This window comes from Heptranchias perlo, chromosome 4 (assembly GCF_035084215.1).
Source record: "Heptranchias perlo isolate sHepPer1 chromosome 4, sHepPer1.hap1, whole genome shotgun sequence".
Taxonomy (NCBI): Eukaryota; Metazoa; Chordata; class Chondrichthyes; order Hexanchiformes; family Hexanchidae; genus Heptranchias; species Heptranchias perlo.
In genome coordinates this window covers 10556283-10577673 of record NC_090328.1, presented here as the reverse complement: position 1 = coordinate 10577673, position 21391 = coordinate 10556283, and the positions used below count along the sequence as shown (strand labels likewise).

At 44.5% G+C, this 21391-nt stretch overlaps 1 protein-coding gene across 2 annotated transcripts in view; it reads left to right on the top strand.

Annotated features, from left to right (window-relative positions):
• The window catches only part of sh3rf1 (SH3 domain containing ring finger 1), a 147193-nt gene that overhangs the window by 108159 nt on the left and 17643 nt on the right, over positions 1-21391 (top strand). For both annotated transcript variants that reach the window (XM_067982470.1, XM_067982468.1), the window contains exons 5-6: positions 4379-4702; positions 11420-11530. In XM_067982470.1, the coding sequence (XP_067838571.1) occupies positions 4379-4702; positions 11420-11530 (435 nt within the window). The remainder of the gene's footprint in view (positions 1-4378; positions 4703-11419; positions 11531-21391) is intronic.

Genomic DNA, 21391 nt, shown 5'->3' with positions numbered 1-21391 from the left:
CACTAGCTGACATCATCAATGGGTCCTTTTCCTTAGGCACCATTCTGTTCCCATTGAAAACGGCCATAGTCACAAACTTCCTCAAAGTAATCTACCTTCAATCCATCCTTTATCTCGTTGCTGTTGGTGGGATATTGCTGTGTGCGAATTGACTGCCAAGTTTGCCCATATAAGAACAGTGACTGCACTTCAAAAGAATTCCATTATTTGTAAAGCACTTTGTGACAGACTGGGAACATTGACGGTGCTATTTAAATACAAGATGTGGAGATGCCGGTGATGGACTGGGGTTGACAAATGTAAAGAATCTTACAACACCAGGTTATAGTCCAACAATTTTATTTGAAAATCACAAGCGTTCGGAGGCTTTCTCCTTCGTCAGGTGAATGTGAAAATCCTTGAACGTTTCGCATTTATATTCAGAGAACAATACCTGGTGATTACAGATAATCTTTCCAACTGCCCGTTGTCAAGGCAATCAAAGTGTTCAGACAGAGAGGTGTTACCTACAGGACCACCGAATATACAAACGGCCAGAACACAAAACAGAGAGAGAGAGAGGGAGAAACATCCGAAAGGAAGAGAAAGACAGAAAATGACCCGTTGTATTAAAAACAGATAACTTTTATTCGCTGGTGGGGTTACGTGTAGCGTGACATGAACCCAAGATCCCGGTTGAGGCCGTCCTCATGGGTGCGGAACTTGGCTATCGATTTCTGCTCGACGATTTTGCATTGTCGTGTGTCTCGAAGGCCGCCTTGGAGAACGCTTACCCGAAGATCGGTGGCTGAATGTCCTTGACTGCTGAAGTGTTCCCCGACTGGGAGGGAACCCTCCTGTCTGGCGATTGTTGCGCGGTGTCCGTTCATCCGTTGTCGCAGTGTCTGCGTGGTCTCTCCAATGTACCATGCCGGATCCGGGGCATCCTTTCCTGCAACGTATGAGGTAGACAACGTTGGCCGAGTCACAGGAGTATGAACCATGTACCTGGTGGGTGGTGTCCTCTCGTGTGATGTTGGTATCTGTGTCGATGAGCTGGCATGTCTTGCAGAGGTTGCCGTGGCAGGGTTGTGTGGTGTCGTGGACGCTGTTCTCCTGAAAGTTGGGTAATTTGCTGCGAACGATGGTCTGTTTGAGGTTGGGTGGCTGTTTGAAGGCGAGTAGTGGAGGAGTGGGGATGGCCTTAGCGAGGTGTTCGTCGTCATCGATGACATGTTGAAGGCTGCGGAGAACATGGCGTAGTTTCTCCGCTCCGGGGAAGTACTGGACGGGGAAGGGTACTCTGTTGGTTGCGTCCCGTGTTAGTCTTCTGAGGAGGTCTATGCGATTTTTCGCTGTGGCCCGTCGGAACTGTCGATCGACGAGTCGAGCGTCCTATCCCGTTCTTACGAGGGCGTCTTTCAGCGTCTGTAGGTGTCCATCGCGTTCCTCCTCGTCTGAGCAGATCTTGTGTATTCGCAGGGCCTGTCCATAGGGGATGGCCTCTTTGACGTGGTTAGGGTGGAAGCTGGAAAAGTGGAGCATCGTGAGGTTGTCCGTGGGCTTGCGGTAGAGTGAGATGCTGAGGTGCCCGTCTTTGATGGAGATTCGTGTGTCCAAGAAAGAAACCGATTCTGAGGAGTAGTCCATGGTGAGCTTGATGGTGGGATGGAACTTGTTGATGTTATCGTGTAGTCTCTTTAGTGATTCTTTGCCGTGGGTCCATAGAAAGAAAATGTCGTCGATGTATCTGGTGTATAGCGTTGGTTGGAGGTCCTGTGCAGTGAAGAAGTCGTGCTCGAACTTGTGCATGAAAATGTTGGCGTATTGGGGTGCGCATTTGGTCCCCATGGCTGTTCCGTGTGTTTGGGTAAAGAACTGGTTATCGAAGGTGAAGACATTGTGATCCAGGATGAAGCGGATGAGTTGTAGGATGGCGTCTGGAGATTGGCTGTTGTTGGTGTTGAGTATTGATGCTGTTGCAGCGATGCAGTCATCGTGGGGGATACTGGTGTAGAGTGCCGAGACGTCCATCGTGGTGAGAAGTGTTCCTGGTTCAACTGGTCCGTGGGTACTGAGTTTTTGTAGGAAGTCTGTAGTGTCGCGACAGAAACTGGGAGTTCCCTGTACGATGGGTTTCAGGATGCCCTCGACGTATACCGAGAGGTTCTCACACAGGGTTCCGTTGCCTGATACGATAGGACGTCCGGGTGTGTTGGCTTTGTGTATCTTTGGGAGGCAGTAGAAGTCTCCCACGTGGGGAGTAAGTGGGATGAGAGCGCGTAGGATGCTTTGAAGGTCTGGATCGAAGGTCTTGATCAATTTGTTGAGCTGGTGGCTGTGTTCTTTGGTCGGATCTGCGGGTAACTGTCTGTAGTGTTCCTGGTTGTCCAGTTGTCGGTATGCTTCTTTGCAATAGTCCGTTCTGTTCTGTATGACGATGGCTCCTCCTTTGTCCGCTGGTTTGATGACGATGTTGCGGTTGGTCTTGAGAGCGTTGATGGCGTTGCGTTGTGCTCGGGTGACATTCTGGACTGTCTTGTGAGTGCGGCTGATGAATCTGGCATTGACGCATTTCCTGACAGCTTGAGCATACATGTCAAGCTTAGGGCAGCGACCCTCCGGAGGAGTCCAGTTTGACTCTTTCTTCTTCGATTGCTGTATCGCGGATCCCTCTGTCTGCTGTTCCAGATCGTTGATTGTCTCATTGGGTTCGCTGCTGAAATTTTGGGATTTGTGGAAGAATTCCCGGAGCCTCATTCTCCTGATGAATTCTTCTGTGTCCGCCGCGAGACCAATGGGGTCCATTTTGGTAGTGGGGCAGAAATTGAGCCCTCGGCTGAGAACTTCGATTTCGTCTGGTTGAAGGGTGTGGTCGGACAAATTGACGATAGACTTCCCTGTGGTTGCAACCGTGGTACCAGGGGAAGCTTGGTTGATGCTGGTGGTGATGCCGAGTTTCTCGTCCCACGTACTCCCCGCGTGGGAGACTTCTACTGCCTCCCAAAGATACACAAAGCCAACACACCCGGACGTCCTATCGTATCAGGCAACGGAACCCTGTGTGAGAACCTCTCTGGATACGTCGAGGGCATCCTGAAACCCATCGTTCAGGGAACCCCCAGCCTCTGTCGCGACACTACAGACTTCCTACAAAAACTCAGTACCCACGGACCAGTTGAACCAGGAACACTTCTCACCACGATGGACGTCTCGGCACTCTACACCAGTATCCCCCACGCATCAATACTCAACACCAACAACAGCCAATCTCCAGACGCCATCCTACAACTCATCCGCTTCATCCTGGATCACAATGTCTTCACCTTCGATAACCAGTTCTTTACCCAAACACACGGAACAGCCATGGGGACCAAATTCGCACCCCAATACGCCAACATTTTCATGCACAAGTTCGAGCACGACTTCTTCACTGCACAGGACCTCCAACCAACGCTATACACCAGATACATCGACGACATTTTCTTTCTATGGACCCACGGCGAAGAATCACTAAAGAGACTACACGATAACATCAACAAGTTCCATCCCACCATCAAGCTCACCATGGACTACTCCTCAGAATCGGTTTCTTTCTTGGACACACGAATCTCCATCAAAGACGGGCACCTCAGCATCTCACTCTACCGCAAGCCCACGGACAACCTCACGATGCTCCACTTTTCCAGCTTCCACCCTAACCACGTCAAAGAGGCCATCCCCTATGGAAACAATAATAAATCATACTATCTCAGGAAAATTGGCTGCAGATTATGTTTCAAGACTGAAAGCAATATTGGAACAATCGTCTCAAAAAAAAATCTCGAGAGCTGCTTTTCCAAAGATTTAAAAAAAAAATTTTTTTTATATATCTCCCAAAATAAAATGAAATTGCTCATGTCGTGTTGAAATGAACTGGTGTGCTGCCAATTTATACTCCAGTTTATAAGCTCACTATGCATGTTAGTTCACAATTCTTGTTGCTAATTTGGTGTTATAACACTGGAAAGTGCTAAGCAAATGCCATAATCATTCTGCTGTGCAAAGCTACAGACTTGCTAATAGCACCAACCTCCAGTTTGTTTGCAGTGTTTTTAGTGATGAAATATATGTGAACTGCAATGATAACATTTCGAAATTTAATTTGGATTGCACTTGAAATCAAAATTCAAGCCTATTGATGGAGATTGAATTCCATTTAGTTAAGAAGTATTAGTTCAGCACAGATGGCAATTAAAAGACTAACAGGAGTTTTGTAGAGTAGAGTTCTTTCATATGTAGATGAGAAACAGAGTACAGTAAATCCTTTATACTCCACAGCAGCATGCGAGTGTTGCATAAATATATACAGGGTTATTTCTGTGCTTTGAGAATATTTTTTATTTTTTTATATTTCCAGTTTAACTCAACAGCCAAACAGCTAATACAGCTGGATAAACCTTCAGCCTCCTCGTCTGGAGGTGGCGAGTCAGGAGAAGGAAGCAGCAATACCTCAGGGGCTGCTCACAGCAACTCTGCCCAGAAACCCGCAGACATCACGAAGAAGAACACCAAAAAGCGGCACTCGTTCACCTCACTAACCATGTCCAACAAAGCGTCCCAGTCATCTCAAAACCGCCACTCTATGGAGATCAGCCCTCCCGTCCTGATAAGCTCCAGTAACCCAACAGCCGCAGCTCGCATCAGTGAGTTGGGTGGACTCTCCTGCAGCGCCCCTTCTCAGGTAACTCGCCTAGTAGTTCTGGGTGCTTGCTAGTACTGAAGGGATCTGTTGTGACCTTAACATCAATATAAAAAGTATAATAATGATCTGGAATGCACTGCCCGAAAGGGTGGTGGAAGCAGATTCAGTAGTAACCTTTAAAGGGGAATTGGATAAATATACTTGAAAAGGAGAAATTTGCAGGGCTAAGGGGAAGGTGTGGGGGAGTGGGACTAATTGGATAGCTCTTTCAAAGAGCCAACACAGGCAAGATTGGCCGAATGGATTCCTTCTGTGCTGTGATTTAATATTTTATTTCCTTCTTTAGCAGCCTCTATTTCCTGAGTTGTCTGACTTGTGTGCTATGTATTTATGCTACTCCTCCCTCACCAAAATCTTCAGAGTCCTTGCGATGCCTAACTGGCCTCTGATATTCCTGGCTAATCATTGTTTGGAGTTGTTGATGTTCTCGTTCTAACTCTCCTGTGTTCTGACAGCCAGTGGTGTAGTTCACAGCTTGGTTTCAAGTCTTTCCTGGTGACCATTATGAAAAAGAGAAAATGGATGGGGAACTACAAGAAGCAGTGAAATATAAATTACAATTGAATTGATGGTTCTATTTTAAATGTACATTGTTGTATTATATAGTTCTACTGAAGTACACTTTTACAAAAAAATTGTTGTCAGGATTTGGGCGACAATGGCAAGGGTACATTTATCACCCATCCCTAGTTACTCTGAAAAATAATGGGCTTTCGCTTTGAACTGCTGTAGTACTTGTGGTGATGGTACTCCCACAGTGGCATTAGGTAGATAATTCCAGGTTATTAATCCAGTGATAATGAAGGAACAGTGATATATGTCCAAGCCAGGACAGTGTGTGATTTGGAGGTGATGGCGTTCAAACAACATTATTGCTCTTGTCCTTCTTGGTGGTAGAAGTCGTAGGGGAGGGAGGTTCTGTTAAAGTAAGTTTGGTGAATTGCTGCAGTACCTCAAGTAGATCATATCTACTGAAGCCACAATGTCTGGTGATGGAATATTGAATCCAGTGGTACTAATCAAGTGGACTGCTTTGTCCTGGATGGTGTCAAGCGTCTTGAATGTTGTTGCTACTGCATCCATCCAGGCAAATGGTGAGTATTCCATGATACTTCTAATTGGGCCTTGTAAATGGTGGATAGGCTCTGAGGGATAAGGAGGTGTGCCACACCTCGTGGAGTACTCAGCCTCTGATATTTTTCTTATTCGTTCATGGGATGTGGGCGTCGCTGGCAATGCCAGCATTTATTGCCCTTCCCTAATTGCCCTTGAGAAGGTGGTGGTGAGCCACCTTCTTGAACCGCTGCAGTCCGTGTGATGAAGGCACTCCCACAGTGCTGTTATTTAGGGAGTTCCAGGATTTTGACCCAGTGACGATGAAGGATCAGCGATATATTTCCAAGTTGGGATGGTGTGTGACTTGGAGGGGAACTTGCAGGTGGTGGTGTTCCCATACGCTTGCTGCCCATGTCCTTCTAGCTGGTAGAGGTCGTAAGTTTGGGAGGTGCTGTCGAAGAAGCCTTGTTGAGTTGCTGCAGTGCATCCTGTGGCTGGTACTCACTGCAGCCACGGTGCACCGGTGGTGAAGGGAGTGAATGTTTAGGGTGGTGGATGGGGTGCCAATCAAGCGGGCTGCTTTGTCCTGGATGGTGTCGAGCTTCTTGTGTTGTTGGAGCTGCACTCATCCAGGCAATTGCTCTTGTAGCCACCGGTGATCATTACCTGGCACTTAAACGACCTGACTGTTACTTGCTACTCGTCAGCCCAAGTCTGGGTGTTGTCCAGGTCCTGCTGTGGGTTGGCCAGGGATGTGGCATTATTAGAGGAGTTGTGAATGGAGTTGTACACTGGTCATCAGCGAACAGCCCGCTTCTGACCTTCTGAAGAGGGAAGGCCATTAATGAACAAGTTGAAAATGGTTGGGCCGAGGACACTTCCCTGAGGAGCTATGCAATGATGTCCTGGTCTGTGACCCCGCAGCCATCTTTCATTGTGTCAGTTATGACTCCAGGGGTTTATCTTTTGATTTCCCAATGACGTCAGTTTTGCTAGGGCTCCTTGGTGCCATCATACTCTGTCAAATGCTGCCTTGTTGTTGAGCACAGCTGCTCCTCAGGCATTCAGCTCTTGCTACGAAACAAATCCCAAGCATCAGAGGACTGAGTAATGCTGAAATCCCAAAAGGCCTTTCAGACTTGGAAGTAGGCGATTTTGAAGTGACTTTTATTGAGGTATATATAAAATTGTAAACAATATAGAAAATATAAATCTATAACAGTACAGTACTTCAAACTAAACCATGCCAGTAGGACAAGAGGCACAGGTTCACACTGGTGAAGGTCAAACTTAGGACTAATGTCAGCACATGGAATAGACCTCTGGGTAGACTAGTGGAGCAAAATATTTGGAATCATGTATGAAAGAGTTGAATGCTGTGATGAGAGAAGTGTCGGTTGTCTGGATGGATCTTTTAAGACTTGGGTGAGGCAGACCATTCTATCTTTTGATCTTTCAAAATGACTCTATGGAACCTATTATAACCCTTTTAGGATATTAATAAATAGACTACGAAGGATTTTGGACAAAGGGAGCTGCAGGTGCAAAAGATCTTACGACTAAAGATTCCTTCAGGGGCAGATATTAAATAGATATGAACAGCATAAAAGGTAACTCGTACAAACAAATCAGGATCTTACAGCACAGAAGGAGGCCATTCAGCCCATCGTGCCCGAGTTGGCCCTCCAAAAGAGCTGTCCAACCTAATCCCACTCCCCAGCCCCCCTCTCCACAACCCTGCAAATGAGTCCTCCTCAAGTACACATCAAATTGCCCCCCTGAAAGTCCCCATGCAATCTGCCTCCACCCACCACCCCCCCGCCCCCTCCCTCCTGGGCAGTGCATTCCAGACTCCAACAACCCTCTGCGCGAAAAAACTTCTCACTTCCCTTCCAGTTCCCTTGCTAACCACTTCAAATCTATGACCTCCGGCCACCGACTCACCGCCGGTGGAAACAGCCTCTCCCCGTCCGCTCCATCAAAATCCCCCATGATCCTGAACACCCCCACCTGGCCTCCCCCCAACCCTCTCTGCTCAAAGGAGAACAATCCCAGCCTCTCCAATCTTTCCACACAACTGAAGGCCCTCATCCCCGGCACCATCCCGGAAAACCACCTCGGCAACCTCTTTACCCAGAGAGTGGTTAGAATGTGGACCTTGCTACCACCTCACTAAATTAGAATGTAACAGGTTCTTGCAAAGAGCAACTCTCATGTTAGTGACAATTAAAACAGAAGTCCTTGTAATGTGATTGTGGTTTGTTGTTATTGGGCCACTTTTTCTACTGGTTTCTGTTTTCTTACATTGCTACAGTTGCCAGTGATTTTAGATAGACGTTTACTGAATCTGAATAGCAGGTTTGGATGTTCGAATGGCCGCTGTACTTTGGTCTCTTGGTTGCAGAGGAGATGTTTGACGACCACACTGAGCCAGCCCAGGTGTTCTTCACACCCCTGGTTCTTCACGTTAATCATGGTTAATTATCGGGAAATACTGCTAGGTCCTGAGATGTAATCAGTAACTTGTGTGGGGTATGATGTGAAAGGTGCTTTTAGCTGGAGTACTTCTCCTGATGATTTTCAGATATTTTACTTAGAATTATACAGAATGTACAGCTCAGAAACAGGCCATTCGGCCCAACTGGTCCATGCCGGTGTTTATGCCCCACATGAGCTTCCTCCCACTCCTCTTCATCTAACCCTAGCAGCATATCCTTCTATTCCTTTCTCATGTACTTATCGAGCTTCCCCTTAAAAGTTTCAAATGTAGTATTCCTGTCAGTTATTAGGAATTAAGTACATTTGGATACTGCAACACTACATCCACACAAAAATTGCAATAGATTGAGTGTTGAATAAAGGGAGCATTGTCCCTCAAAACTGTGTTCTATATTAGGCTCAAATTATGCCCTGTTCTTTCCAATGTATTCTCCTAGTGGTCTGTATATCAGTCCTTGTTTTTTTGGTTGTAGAGAATCAAAAGTGTTAAGAATAGAAAAATGTTTTTTTTAACAAAGAACAATGTTTGGACTACTCAAGGTGGCTCTGTTCTCCAAGTTTCTAACTTCCTATAAGTGATATAACTATGAGTAATTACAGGCCCATTCATTCACGGTATATATATTTCACCCCACTAACTCAGGAGGATTGCTGCTTCAACCGAAATGTCAGAAGCTTGAGTTCTGGCAAGGATTAGTGTTGAGGTCATCTGCCCTCATAGGTGAGATCTACTGATTCCTGGTTGAAACACTGCCCATTTAATTCTGGAAGATACTAATCTTGACCAGTACAGCGCATTACATCTTAACCAGAGAGGACAATATTGATGGTTTAGGAGGTCTTTCGTTCAGCATTCTATCTTACCAGCAGATGGAAGGAGGTAATGGGTGACCCATGAGGGTGGGGAGGGATAATCATAGAATGGTTACAGCATGGAAGGAGGCCACTCGGCCTGTTGAGTCCGTGCCGGCTCTCTGCAAGAGCAGTCCAGCTAGTCCTGCTGCCCCGCCCTATCCCGTAGCCCTGCATATTTTTTTCCTTTCAAGTACTTATCCAGTTCTCTTTTGAAAGCCACAATTGAATCTGCCTCTACCACCCCCACAGGCAGTGCATTCCAGATCTCAACCACTCGCTGTGTAAAAAAAACTTTTTTTCTTATGTCGCCTTTGGTTCTTTTGCCAATCACCTTAAATCTATGTCCTCTGGTTCTTAACTCCTCCGCCAGTGGGAACAGTTTCTCTTCATCTACTCTGTCCGGATCCGTCATGATTTTACATTCCCCTCTATCAAATCTCCTCTCAATCTTCTCTGCTCTAAGGAGAACAACCCCAGATTCTCCAGTCTATGCACGTAACTGAAGTCCCTCATCCCTGGAATCATTCTAGTAAATCTCTTCTGCACCCTCTCTAAGGTCTTCACATCCTTCCTAAAGTGCGGTGCCCAGAACTGGACGCAATACTCCAGTTGTGGCCGAACCAGTGTTTCATAAACTTCCTTGCTTTTGTACTCTATGCCTCTATTTATAAAGCCCAGGATCCCTTATGCTTTCTTAACCACTTTCTCAACCTTCCCTGCCACCTTCAACGATTTTTGCACATATGCCCCCAGATTTCTCTGTTCCTGCACCCCTTTTAGTATTGTACCCTTTAGTTTATATTGCCTCCCCTCGTTCTTCCTACCAAAATGTATCGCTTCACACTTTTTTCTGCTTGAATTTCATCTGCCATGTGTCCACCCATTCCACCAACCTGTCTATGTCCTCTTGAAGTCTATCATTATCCTTCTCACTGTTCACTACATTTCCAAGTTTTGTGTCATCTGCAAATTTTGAAATTGTGCCCTGTACACCCAAATCCAAGTCATTAATATATATATCAAGAAAAGCAATGGTCCTAGTACTGAACCCTGGGGAACACCACTGTATACCTCCCTCCAGTCTGAAAAACAACCGTTAACCACTACTCTCTGTTTCCTATTACTTAGCCAATTTCATACCCACGCTGCCACTGCCTCCTTTATTCCATGGGCTTCAACTTTGATGACAAGGCTATTATACGGCACTTTATCAAACGCCTTTTGGAAGTCCATATACACCACATCAACCGTATTGCCCTCGTCGACCTTCTCTGTTACCTCATCAAAAAACTCAATCAAGTTAGTTAAACACAATTTGCCTTTAACAAATCCGTGCTGGCTTTCCTTTATTAATCCACACTTGTCCAAGTGACTGTTAATTTTGTTCTGGATTATCGTTTTTAAAAATTTCCCCACTACTGAGGTTAAACTGACTGGCCTGTAGTTGCTGGGTTTATCCTTACACCCATTTTTGAACAAGGTTGTAAAATTTTGCAATTCTCCAGTCCTCTGGCACCACCCCTGTAAGGAGGAGAATAATTCTTAAAAATGCACTGCATAATGATTGATCCAAATACTGTTTTCCATTTTATTTCTAAAATAGCTATTCAATCATCTTTGCTAAGTTCCACTGGCTTTCTGGTGTTCCAGTGAATTGATGCGCCCTTGTTTTCAAATGCTTCCGTGGCTTCTCGGGAATATTGCCCAGTCTTACACCTCTGCGTGTACTTTCCACTCCTTTGACAGCAAATTACTGCTTGTCCCTCACTTCCTCTGTCCCACCACTAGTGATTGTTACTTCAATCTATGTCCTCTGGTTCTTAACTCCTCCGCCAATGGGAACAGTTTCTCTCTATCTACTCTGTCCAGATCCATCATGATTTTGCATACCTCTACCTCTATCTTGTTCTCTCTAAAGTCCTCTCCCAAAATATCTCCACCGTGTCCCTCTTTGCTTTAAAAATGCTCCTATAGACTTCTTATCAACCATGGCTTCCCCCCCCTTCCACACCTTCTAGTTTCCTCTTTTTTTTTTAAAAAGAGCTTGATGAATGTCCACTTTTGTTAAGCACTCAGACATTTCCATGGTAATGTAAATTCAGTTGTAAGTTCCTTATGTTCCAGAAGAAATAAAATGTTCACAAATGTGTTGATGCAAACTGATCCGTTACTTGAATACTTCTCTGTACGTTTTATTGAGATATTTGATGTATTGAAGTGATTTGTTGATGATACAGTGTAGTACTTGCGTCCATGTGACATAATATGTACTCTGTTTATTAACAGGTCCACATTAGCACTACTGGTTTAATAGTGACCCCACCTCCGAGCAGTCCTGTCAATACAGTAGCTCCATGTGCCTTCCCACCAGAGGGCACCTACTCGGTCGCTCCTGGGGTAAGTTCTTTGTGCAATGTATCAATTTATAGTGTGAGAACGTAGCAGCAACATCCATGTTTCAATTACCATCCGGCTAGAATCAGTCTTGGTGGTGAGGGAGGGGGTCAATCGGTAAATTGAAGCTTGTGAATTGTGAACGTAAAGCTTTCGACCGCAATAAACTTGATTAATATTCTATTAAAGCTGGATACCGTAAGAACAATGCACTAACCTGGCAATGACATTGCAATGTTATTGTACATTACGTTCCTTCATCCATTATTTCAATGGAGGCATTAACCCTTTATTGAAATAATTCATTGGCATGGCTTTATGTACTTCTGATTTTTTGCTCTCTTTAATTGCTATTGATCATGACGTTCCTCAATTTAGTTTATTTGACCTATTCCATTATCATAGAAGTTACAGCACAGAAGGATGCCATTCTACCCACCAGGCCTGTGCCTATGCTCTGCTTCAGCTGGATCTACCTGCTCTACTCCCATTTCCCTGCTCTTTCCACGTATCCTTATATTCTGAAATACTTACCCAATTTCCTTTTGGGTGATGGCACAGTCTCTGCCTCAGTAGTCACTCGTGGTAAAGTGTTCCATGTTCTGACAGCCCTCTGTGTGGGAAAAAATGCCTTCTACCCAGCCAATTGTTGCCTGTCTTATCACTTTCCCCATTTTGAAAGTGTAGAATTTGCCACTCTCCAGTCTTTTGGCTCAGCTGCTGTCTCAAATCAATTTTGAAAAATCAAGATCGATCCCCTGCCTTATCCCCCTTCAGCACAGTACTGAGGGAGCGCTGCACTGTTGGAGGTGCCGCCTTTCAGGTGGACGTAAAAGATCCCGTTGCATTATTTTGAAGATGAGCAGAGGAGTTCTCCCCGGTATCCTGGCCAATATTTATCCCTCAACCAATACCTAAGACAGGTTATCTGGTCATTTATTTCATTGCTGTTTGTGGGACCTTGCTGTGTGCAAAATGGCTGTGTTACAACAGTAACTACACTTCAAAAAGTAGTTTTTGGCTTTAAAGAGCTTTGGGACTTCCTGAGGTTGTAAAAGGTGCTATACAAATGCAAGTCTTTCTTTCTTTTCTCCTCACACATCTCAGTAATATGGCATTATCTGGTCCTGGACATCAAATTTTAATGCTCTCAGCCCATTAAGAATCATTTCCTTATTAATGCATGTAGCTATTGCTTCCAATTCTACTTTCTCATCCATACGCCTTTGAGAACTTCCTTCAATCTGTGTAAACACTGAAGCAAAGTATTCATTAAGCAACTGCCATTTCCTTCTCCACCATAATAATCTCATCATGTTCTTTTTTGTGTGGCCCCAACCCTGTCTTAATGATTCTGTTTTTCCTAATGTGTTTATAAAAGCCTTTTCTATTTCTGCTTATGTTGGCAGCAAATTTCTTTTATTCTCCCTCGTAGCTCTCCTCTCCTCTGTTTGTTTCTGTCTGTAGATGGTATTTCCCACGACTCATTTGTGTGTCTAGCTTCAGCTTTGTCATGTACTCATTTAGCCTTTATTTTTGAGCTGAATCTGATTGTAATCCTAATCCTGTAACAGAAAACGCTGGAAACGCTCAGCAGGTCAGGCAGCCTCTGTAAAGAAAACAGACAAGGTAACATTTCAGGTGTAGACCTTTCATCTGAACTGGAAAAAGTGCCAGATGAACAGCATTTAAAAAGGAATAGAACAAAGGGAAGAGGGAGCTGAAGAACACATACATAGGCACACATGCACGCAAAACAAAAAAGCGCTCCCTAGAAAATTGGAGATGGTTAAATGGCTGAAGTGATATTAACATGAGATAATAGGAAGAAGGATAACAAGAGAAATTAAAGACATTTAAGAGACAGAGAACGTGTGAATAGCTGGGGTGGTGGGAAATGGAAGCAGGAAAAGCTGGCCAAGTGGAACAGAATACAGTAGCCAGAAGAAGAAAAAAAGCAGGCAGACACCAAGGTTGCAGACTGCCCTGCCGCACGGCATTCCAGTGGAGGGTCCTAACTAGCTTGTTTCACACGTTTTTTTCTATGTGATATTTTGGAGTTTCGACCTGAATTTAGATTAGTGTCGACTTATAATACCTCTGGAGTAGACAGAATGGAAATTCATGTGAACCAGCCATTTAGGCATGCAGGTACTGAAGAAGTAAGATAAATATTTAACCAGATTACGTCCCTCTGTGTTCACAGTTAATGCTGCAGCTTTCTAAAGATAAGCTGCAGTCAGCTGATTGGCATGGTTCCAGGTGTTTTTAACAAGCTCAGTGTGATTAAAGGGTTACCTAATTAGATGCCAAGTATTCTGAGTCCTGACAGGTTTTAAACATATATCAGTGAAAAAAATTTTTTTAAAAAATGTAGAGTTCATAGAATCTTTATAGCACAGAAGGAGACCGTTCGGCCTATCGTGCCTGTGCTGGCTTTTTGAAAAAGCACTCCAATTAGTCCCACTCCCCTGCTCTTTCCCCATGGGCCTTCCATTTTTTCCCCTTTAGTATTTACCCAATTCCCTTTTGAAAGTATTGAATCTGCTTCCACCACCCTTTCAGGCAGCGCATTCCAGATCATAATATCTTGGTGCGTAATATCAGGGATGGGAAACTATAGTTATGAGGATGTAACGTGTACTTGTCAGATTTGCGTGTGGTTCGGGACACACATCCATAAGGCTATACTATGCTTCCTGACATGATAGACAAGCCCTGAAAGCCCAAGTAATCCAGCCACGCCCAATTGGGCAACATACACATTGATGCTAATCACCAGGGTTCCTTGTCGTCAGGCACCTTTCTCGGTGCCAAGAATTCAACAGTGGCTCCGAGAAAGGTTGGTGTCAATGGATACAGAACATTGTCAGCACTGACTGCCGCCAAATTCGGTGTAAATCAAGACAAGTTACACCCGATCCTTCAAGGAAATAACTATTTATGTAGTTACATGGGATTTCTCTCAGACAGGAACTCCTCAGTTCGGAGATTCTTCTACTGTTTGGGACGTTACTGTCCTGTTATCCTTCCTGAAGGACGGTCAAAAGAAAGCATAAATACCTTCTTGAGGAAAATTGGAAGATCTCCCAAGCTGTACCCAAGAATTTTTTTTTTCCCCTGGCCTTCCTTGATGTGGGCTGTGTAGCTCTTCTTTAGTTGCACAGGTACGGTCCCCATTTGTCCCACTTTCACTGGCGACTCCTACTTCTAAAACATGCACAGTCTTCTTTTTGAGGAGGTGGATTTAAGTAAGCCGCGGTTCATTTGGCAGGCCACAAAGCACACTGCACGACTGACTCGATTGAGCAATTAGTAAGAGCAAGGTTCCTGTCCATAGTGGGACTGACCTACAACACACAGCCAGGGGAGTCCCATGGGCCCACTTTAGAATGTCCCCATCTACCTACATGTAATAGGAAAAAGGACTCCTCCCCACTTCTTGAGAGGGAGGGTAGGAAGTGGAATACTGCGAAGGATTGTCTGAGGATACAATATTAGAGTTAAAGTGAGAGTCATCCAGACTCTTGATAGTAATAACCCTAATGCTCCCAAACTCTGAATTAGAACCCTTCTTCCAGACCTTTCATGGACCACACTGTGATTTTCATATTTGGATTCCTCATGGCCAAATCACCATAAAAACGACCCCATAGCTCTGTGCTAATAAACACAAATTATAAACTTCTAATTCCTAAATAGGACAAAGGTACAAATCCACTGAAATCGGCGAACTTCTTGTATAACTCGACTCTCATATCTCTAATGTTCCCTTAAAGGAATGGATGTAGCAAACGGTTATTTATCAAATTTAGATCTGATGACAGAAGCCATCTTTGTAGTTACCAAAACCTGAATTATTGAGACCGCTTCTATTGAGCCTGTTAAGCTAGTGGTTCTTCCCCCCCCCCCCCCCTCCCCCAGCCCCCACCCCGGTGATTCTCCATCCCATAACCCCTCGTATCAACCAGTAAGGATTGACTGGGTCTTGAGCCCGGACCTCATGTGGTGGTCAGAGGAAGACAATATACTACAGGGAAATCCTCTGTGACAGCCTTCCCCGCAATGGACAGTAGAAATTGACATGTCCCTGATGGGCTGGGTTGCCCATTTGGAAGGGAACAAGTGCTCAGGGCAAATTGACAATGCAGAAGTCCATTCGGCAAATCAAACGATTGGATCTAAGGACATTATGGCTACTTTTGGACTGTAGTGCAAGGGCTGTGGGTGGTCAGACCGGGAACAGTGGCAGCATCCAGAGAGATTTTTAATGCAAGTACTAAAGAAAGGCTAGCACGCCCCCTTCAAATTTTCCTGGTAATCTCGCTGGGTCAGCAAGGTCGTCGGATATCTGTCCATCAATCAGATTTCTGTATCTGTTGGCGTACTGGTGCGTGATTTCTGTTGCTGTAAAATTATACACTTACTTTAGATTGCTGAGACTATCTTCCGGACCTGCGGGCAGGAAGACCCAGTCGTACGTCGGTCTTTGCTGGGGGCCCTGAGAGCGTGTCAGTGTTCGCAGAAGCTCTCCCCCGTGTAGAAAACAGGGTCAGAGACAATGAAGCGTTCACTCTGTATATCACCCAAGTAACACAGCTTTTCACTTCGCTGGCATCAGAATAAAGAGGGAAATTACACTTGTTCCTGGACTGGTTTCGATTGCCTGAGGGGGTTGGAGAGGAATTTTCCAGAGTATTTTTTCTCCTCTTGGTCCTGGGTTTTTTCTCTGTTTTTTTGCGCCTCCCAAGAGATGACATGGCTCAGGGGTGGGGGGGGGGGGGGAGGAATATGGGCGAGGGGTGGGTGGCAAGAGGCGAGGGCAGAAGTGTTTAGTCCCAATGCTCCGGCCATCATAGTGTGAGGCAGGCTCGATGGATCGGCCGGTCTTTTGCTGCCCGTCAGTTTCGTATGCTCGTAATTCGAATTTTTGCAGTCTGCCTTTGTTGAGATTTTCTTCACGAGGTTTGTAAGAAGTGACATTTTCAACAAAGGTTACAGTTGACACATTAAGTGCCTTGTCCGGTGCTTCCTACAAGGTGCTGTGCTTCATGATATAATTTGGTGTACGTGCACACATTTCTATTAGTGTGTGTCAGGTTTCCCAGGAGTGTCAGTATACAGAGCTGGGGAGGAGAGGGAAATCATTTCTAATCAGCAGAGGTTACATTAATCATCAACTATAACTGAACTATTAATATTAAAAGAACGTCATGTGGACAGAAAGTGGCACTACAAAGGATTGCAGCTATTCACGAATCTCCATTATTTAGATCTGATTGCTAAAGATTACCGACCCTCATGATGGCACAACTTCAAAGGGTTCTGCATTTAAATAGAAGCATAGAAAGGGACAATGATAGGTCAGTCACTGTGATCTGTCTGTCGTAGCTTGCACTGAGCTGCACATCAAAGGCTACGGGCAGGTGGTGAATGGATAGGTTTCATCCTGGTGTATTGGGTGTGGAACGTTTGAATTATGATGTGCATTAGGTTACAGTTGCTTGCGTTTAAAGCCAAGTGTTCTGTTGCATCGCGTTGCATTTTACTCTTGTTCATAATCTATCCGTTAACAGTAGGGATAACTGAACAAATCTGAAGCTTGTTCGTGGTTGAACTTGACTGTAGGACTGCTAAATGTTACAGCATAAACACACATCAGTTTATTGGCTTCAAGGTCCTACACTGCCCACATCCTGTATGATATACAACCCATCTTGGCCCATCGGTAGGGCAGCGGTTATGTTACTGGACCGGTAACCCACAGGTCTGGACGAATAATCCAGAGAACACAAGTTCAAACCCCACCTTGGTAGATTGAGAATGTGAATTCAGTTTAAAAAAGAATATGGAAACAAAACGCTAGTATCAATAAAAGTGATCATGCAGCTGTCGTTAAAAACCCAACTGGTTCACTATTGTCCTATAGAGAAGGAAACCTGCCGCCCTTACTGGTTTGGCCTATATGTGACTCCAGACCCATACCAACGTGCATGACTCTTAACTACCCTCTGAGGTGATCTGGCAAGCCACTCAAGGGCAACAAGTGATGGGCAATAAATGCCGGTCTTGCCAGCGGCGCCCACATTCTGAGAATGAATTTTATAGAAAGCTCTTTCTAATCTCCAACCTTGCTTGAGGCTTGTGAATATTGTACTTGCCGCCTTTTGTCCTGTGCTCATTGTTCAAGTTAATAGTTCATTTACAGCAGTTTCATCTGCACCTTTCATTATTTTGAAGGCCTTTCCTCAGGCTTTTTTTTTCTCCAGCGAAAATAAGTTTAGTCACTTGAGTCTCTCTTCATAACTTAGTCCCTGAAAGCCTGGAATCAGCCTGGTCACCCTTCTCTGAACTCTGCCTTATGCGTCAATGCCGTTTTTGAGACAGGTGACTGAAACTGCACACTATACTCCAGAATTGGACACACAATCTGTACGACGTCAGTCTGACTTGTCCACTGCACCCCAGCGTCCAATTTGCATTTATTAGTAACTGCCTCACTCTGACCTTAGAATATGATAATAATCACTGCAGAATCCTTTTCTTTTTTGGCTTCCCCCAATGGAGACTCTTTCATGTTATACATATGCCTGCTGTTATCTGTTCCCAAGTGCATTGCCCAAAGGGTAGGACTGCTAAATGTTACAGCATAAACACACATCAGTTGTTTGTGTTGCCGAGTGTTGGATTACTGAACTGTCAACTCGGAGCTCCAGAGCCTGAATCTTGGTTCAAGACATTGCGGCCAGATAACGAGTTACATCGAAACTGCAGCATACAAACAGGCCATTCGGCCCGACTGGTCTATGTCGGCGATTATGCTCCACACGAGCCTCTTCCTTCCCTACATCAACTAACCCTATCAACATACCTTTCTATTCCTTTCTCCCCCATGTGCTTATCTAGCTTCCCTTTAAACGCATCTAAGCTATTTGCCTCAACTACTCCTTGTGGTGGCTCGTTCCACATTCTAACCACTCTCTGGGTAACGAAATTTCTCCTGAATTCCCTATTGGATTTATTAGAGACTATTTTATATTTCTGACCTCTAGTTTTGGACTCCTCTATCTGGAAACATTTTATCTACGTCTACCCTATCAAACCTTTTCATTATCTAAAAGACTTCTATCAAGTCACCCCTCAGCCTTCTCTTTTCTAGAGAAAAGAGCCCCAGCCTGTTCAGTCTTTCCTGATAAGGATATCCTCTCAGTTCTGGTATCATCCTTGTGAATCTTTTTTGCACCCTCTCCAATGCCTCTATATCCTTTCTATAATATGGAGACCAGAAGTGTGCACAATACTCCAACTGTGGTCTAACTAAGGTTCTATACAAATTTAACATAACTTCTTTGTTTTTCAATTCTTTGCCTCTAGAAATGAACCCTAATGCCTTTTTTATAGCCTTATTAACCTGCGTCTCTACTTTTAGTTATTTGTGTATTTGGACCCCAAGGTCCCTTTGCTCCTCTATCCCGTTCAGATTCTTATTCTCCAAGCAGTATGTGGCCTGCTGGATAGGCGGTTAAAAGTAGCTGGAGGAGAGAGAGAATGTCCTGTTCTCGTACTACTTAAGCATGCCTCTTGATGTATTGATCAAGGAGAGTAGCATTGATGGTGCCTCTCGAGATTCCCATGGGAGAAAAGAGGGATGAGTGGAAAATATTTTATTCATTCTCTATATTATATTTTCTGCAGTCTGTCAGGTGCAGAATGTTCTATTTTGACTGATGTAAAATTCAGAAATGCTGTACTCTTAAAATTTTCATATATTGGAAAGTTCAGCATAAGAATTTGTAGCTTCCAGCTAAGACGCTGTTGCATTTGCTAAAAGTTTGGCAGAGTTCAGGATTTTAAACGCAGTGTTATGACTGAAATAGGATGTGACCTAAATGATCAGTGTACCGATGGTTCTCAGGCTCATTAAAATTGCATGCAAAGCTGTTTTAGAGGAGAATGCGTCAAAGGATATGTATTTTTAATCGTCTGCTGCACTGTTCGGGGGTGGGGGGGGCAGGGCGGTACAAGCTTTGTGGCGCAGTACCATCTAATCTACCTGAACAACTTGGAAATATTTCAGCGGGTTTGTGTCCAACAGTTTACAGCACTATTCTGTTGTGCCTTTTTAAACATTTTGTGTTGGTGCGTAGCCTGCTTTTTAAAAATGACTTGAACATCTTGCACTAAGAATGGTTTTCGTTTGAAAATTGGGCTAACTTTGTGACATCGGCTGCATTTCAATCAGTTGCCGCAGCCTCCGATATCCATGCCTTGCACGCACTGAGAAGAGCAAATAAACATACCAACATTCAAAAAAGGACAGGGAATAAACAGGTGATCCATTGAGCCTTGCCCCATCCTGGCAGGGCGTGAAACTTCCACACAACATCACCGCCCGTCAGAGTCTCCTGACAGGCAAAAAATACAGAGAAAGATCCTTAGGACAATTTAGGATAAGAAAGACAGAATTGGACCAACTGGTACGATGTAAAGCTTGGGCACATCATCACCCTGATCCCTCTCTTTCCCCTCTTCTCCCCCCCCCCCCCAACAATGAGCTTACACAGACTCCTGAGAGAGGCAAAAGAACAGAGAAAGATCCTTTTGTCACTTTAGGAATAATAAACCTATGTAGAAGGACCAGGAAAAGTTGGTCCACCAAGCCAGCCCCATCAAATTGCGATTGCTACGCATCTGCTTAAAGCCGGACATCCTAGAAAAGAGAAGGCTGACGGGTGACCTAATAGAGGCCTTTAAAATTATGAAGGGATTCGATAGGGTAGATGTGGAGAAGATGTTTCCACTCGTGGGGGAATCCAAAACTAGGGGCCATAAATATAAGATGAGCCATAAGAGATAGGAGCAGGAGTAGGCCATTCGGCCCCTCGAGTCTGCTCCGCCATTTAATGAAATCATGGCTGATCTGATTTTTACCTCAACTCCACTCTCCCGTTCTTTCCCCATATCCTTTGACTCGCTTGCTGATCAAAAATTTGTCTAACTCAGCCTTGAATGTATTCAATGACTCAGCCTCCGCAGCTTTTTTCGGGTAAAGAATTTCAAATATTCACGACCCTCTGGGAGAAGAAATTCCTCCTCATTTCCATCTTAAACGGGCGACTGCTTATTCTGAGACTATGCCCCCTAGTTTTAGATTCCCCCACGAGGGGTAACATTCTCTCAGCATCTACCCTATCGAGTCCCCTCAGAATCTTGTATGTTTCAGTAAGATCTCCTCTCATTCATCTAAACTCCAATGAGTATAGACCCAACCTGTTCAACCTTTCCTCATAAGACAACCCTTCCATACCGGAATCAACCTAGTGAACCTTCTCTGAACTACCTCCAATGCAAGTATATCCTTCCTTAAATTAGGGCACCAGAACTGTACGCAGTACTCCAGGTGTGGTCTCACCAGCATCCTGTACAGTTGTAGCATGACTTCCCTGCTTTTATACTCAATCCCCTTAGAAATAAAGGCCAATATTCCGTACCTGCTGCACCTGTATGTTGACTTTTTGTGTTTCATGTACGAGGACACCCAGATCCCTCTGTACCGCAGCATTTTATGTATTTCTCCATTTAAATAATATTTTACTTTTTTATTTTTCCTCCCAAAGTGGATGACTTCACATTTTCCCACATTATATTCCATCTGCCAAATTTTTGCCCATTCGCTTAACCTGTCAATAACCCTTTGCAGACACTTTGTGTCCTCATCGCAACTTGCTTTTCCACCTATCTTTGTATCATCAGCAAATTTGGCCACAAGACAAGATAGCCACTAATAAATCCAATAAGGAATTCAGGAGAAGCTTCTTTATCCAGAGAGTGGTTAGAATATGGAACTTGCTACCACATGGAGCA